General features: G+C 36.7%; 1 protein-coding gene across 1 annotated transcript in view; it reads right to left on the minus strand.

The window, feature by feature from the left end:
• Positions 1-1,897: 1,897 nt before the first annotated feature.
• Positions 1,898-2,411, minus strand: part of LOC139422373 (phosphoribosyl pyrophosphate synthase-associated protein 2) — a 44,485-nt gene continuing 43,971 nt past the window's right edge. The window contains exons 9-10 of the mRNA XM_071173576.1: positions 2,260-2,406; positions 1,898-2,058 (exon numbers count right to left, since the gene is read on the minus strand). Coding sequence (XP_071029677.1) covers positions 1,900-2,058; positions 2,260-2,406 — 306 coding nt within the window. The 3' untranslated portion in view covers positions 1,898-1,899. The remainder of the gene's footprint in view (positions 2,059-2,259; positions 2,407-2,411) is intronic.

Here is a 2,411-nt window from a genome sequence, read left to right on the forward strand (position 1 = left end):
ACCTAGTGGTTAGAGACAGGTAGCCTAGTGGTTAGAGACAGGTAGCCTAGTGGTTAGAGCAGGTAGCCTAGTGGTTAGAGCAGGTAGCCTAGTGGTTAGAGCAGGTAGCCTAGTGACCTGAAAGGTTGCAAGTTCAAATCCCCGAGCTGACAAGGTAAAAATCTGTCGCTCTGCCCCTGAACAGGCAGTTAACCCACTGTTCCTAGGCAGTCATTGAAAATAAGAATGTGTTCTTAACTGACTTGCCTAGTTACATTTTTTAAAACTTCATCACTACATAGACTTCCACACAGCAATGCAGCTACTGATCGATTTAAGGTACAGACATCTAAAAGTTGTTCAGCAATGTGAACATTTTGTAAACACAATGTCAGAGTAGCAGAGACAGATTAGGACGTTGCTATAGGTTGGCATGTTGATAAGGCCCTCCTCCTCGTCTAATCACAACAACACAATGTCAGAGTAGCAGAGACAGATTAGGACGTTGCTATAGGTTGGCATGTTGATAAGGCCCTCCTCCTCGTCCAATCACAACAACACAATGTCAGAGTAGCAGAGACCGATTAGGACGTTGCTATAGGTTGGCATGTTGATAAGGCCCTCCTCCTCGTCTAATCACAACAACACAATGTCAGAGTAGCAGAGACAGATTAGGACGTTGCTATAGGTTGGCATGTTGATAAGGCCCTCCTCCTCGTCCAATCACAACAACACAATGTCAGAGTAGCAGAGACAGATTAGGACGTTGCTGTTGGTTCTCATACGACCCTCCTCTTCTTCCTCAAATCACAACAACACAGTGTCAGAGTAGCAGAGACAGATTAGGATGTTGCTATAGGTTGGTTCTCATACGACCCTCCTCTTCTTCCTCAAATCACAACAACACAATGTCAGAGTAGCAGAGACAGATCAGGACGTTGCTGTTGGTTCTCATGTTGATAAGGCCCTCCTCCTCCTACTCCCTCTCCTCCCCCTCCCCCTCCCCCTCCTCCTCCTCGTCCAATCACAACAAGATTACTTTCCATTTCTGTTACTTTTTATTTTGAATTCGGAGCAGAAAAAAACAATAAATATAAAAGATTGTAACATTATTATTGTAACATTATGTTATTATTGTAACATTATTATTGTAACATTATGTTATTATTGTAACATTATTATTGTAACATTATTATTGTAACATTATGTTATTATTGTAACATTATTATTGTAACATTGTTATTATTGTAACATTATTATTGTAACATTATGTTATTATTGTAACATTATTATTGTAACATTATGTTATTATTGTAACATTATTATTGTAACATTATTATTGTAACATTATGTTATTATTGTAACATTATTATTGTAACATTATGTTATTATTGTAACATTATTATTGTAACATTATTATTGTAACATTATGTTATTATTGTAACATTATTATTGTAACATTGTTATTATTGTAACATTATTATTGTAACATTATGTTATTATTGGAACATTATTATTGTAACATTATTTTTGTAACATTATGTTATTATTGTAACATTATTATTGTAACATTATTATTGTAACATTATTATTGTAACATTATGTTATTATTGTAACATTATTATTGTAACATGATGTTATTATTGTAACATTATTATTGTAACATTATGTTATTATTGTAACATTATTATTGTAACATTATGTTATTATTGTAACATTATTATTGTAACATTATTATTGTAACTTTATTATTGTAACATTATTATTGTAACATTATGTTATTATTGTAACATTATTATTGTAACATTATGTTATTATTGTAACATTATTATTGTAACATTATTATTGTAACATTTTTATTGTAACATTATGTTATTATTGGGTGTGTGTGTGTGTGTGTGTGTGTGTGTGTGTGTGTGTTCAGTCCTCCAGTCCGATGTGTCTGAACAGGTAGGACATGCTCTCCCCGTTGTAGATTCGTCTGATGGCTTCAGAGAGGATCAGGCTGATGTCCACCGTCTGGATCTTAACACACTGTAGCTTCTGATGCTCATGAGGAATAGTGTTGGTTACCACCACCTACACACACACACACACACACACACACACACACACACACACACACACACACACACAGTTAACAATCAGCTAGACACAGGGTTAACACACACAGACAGACAGAGAGACAGACAGACAGACAGACAGACAGACAGACAGACACAGGGTTAACACACAGACAGACAGACAGACAGACAGACAGACAGACAGACAGACAGACACCTTGTCGATGGCAGATTCCTCTATGAGTTTCGGTGCATCGGAGGAGAGGATGCCGTGCGTCGCCATGACGAATATCTTGTACGCTCCGTGCTTCTTCAACGTCTCCGCGGCCGCCACGAAACTGTCCACGTCATCGATGATGTCATCCTGAG

This window comes from Oncorhynchus clarkii, chromosome 12 (genome assembly GCF_045791955.1).
Source record: "Oncorhynchus clarkii lewisi isolate Uvic-CL-2024 chromosome 12, UVic_Ocla_1.0, whole genome shotgun sequence".
Classification (NCBI taxonomy): domain Eukaryota; kingdom Metazoa; phylum Chordata; class Actinopteri; order Salmoniformes; family Salmonidae; genus Oncorhynchus; species Oncorhynchus clarkii.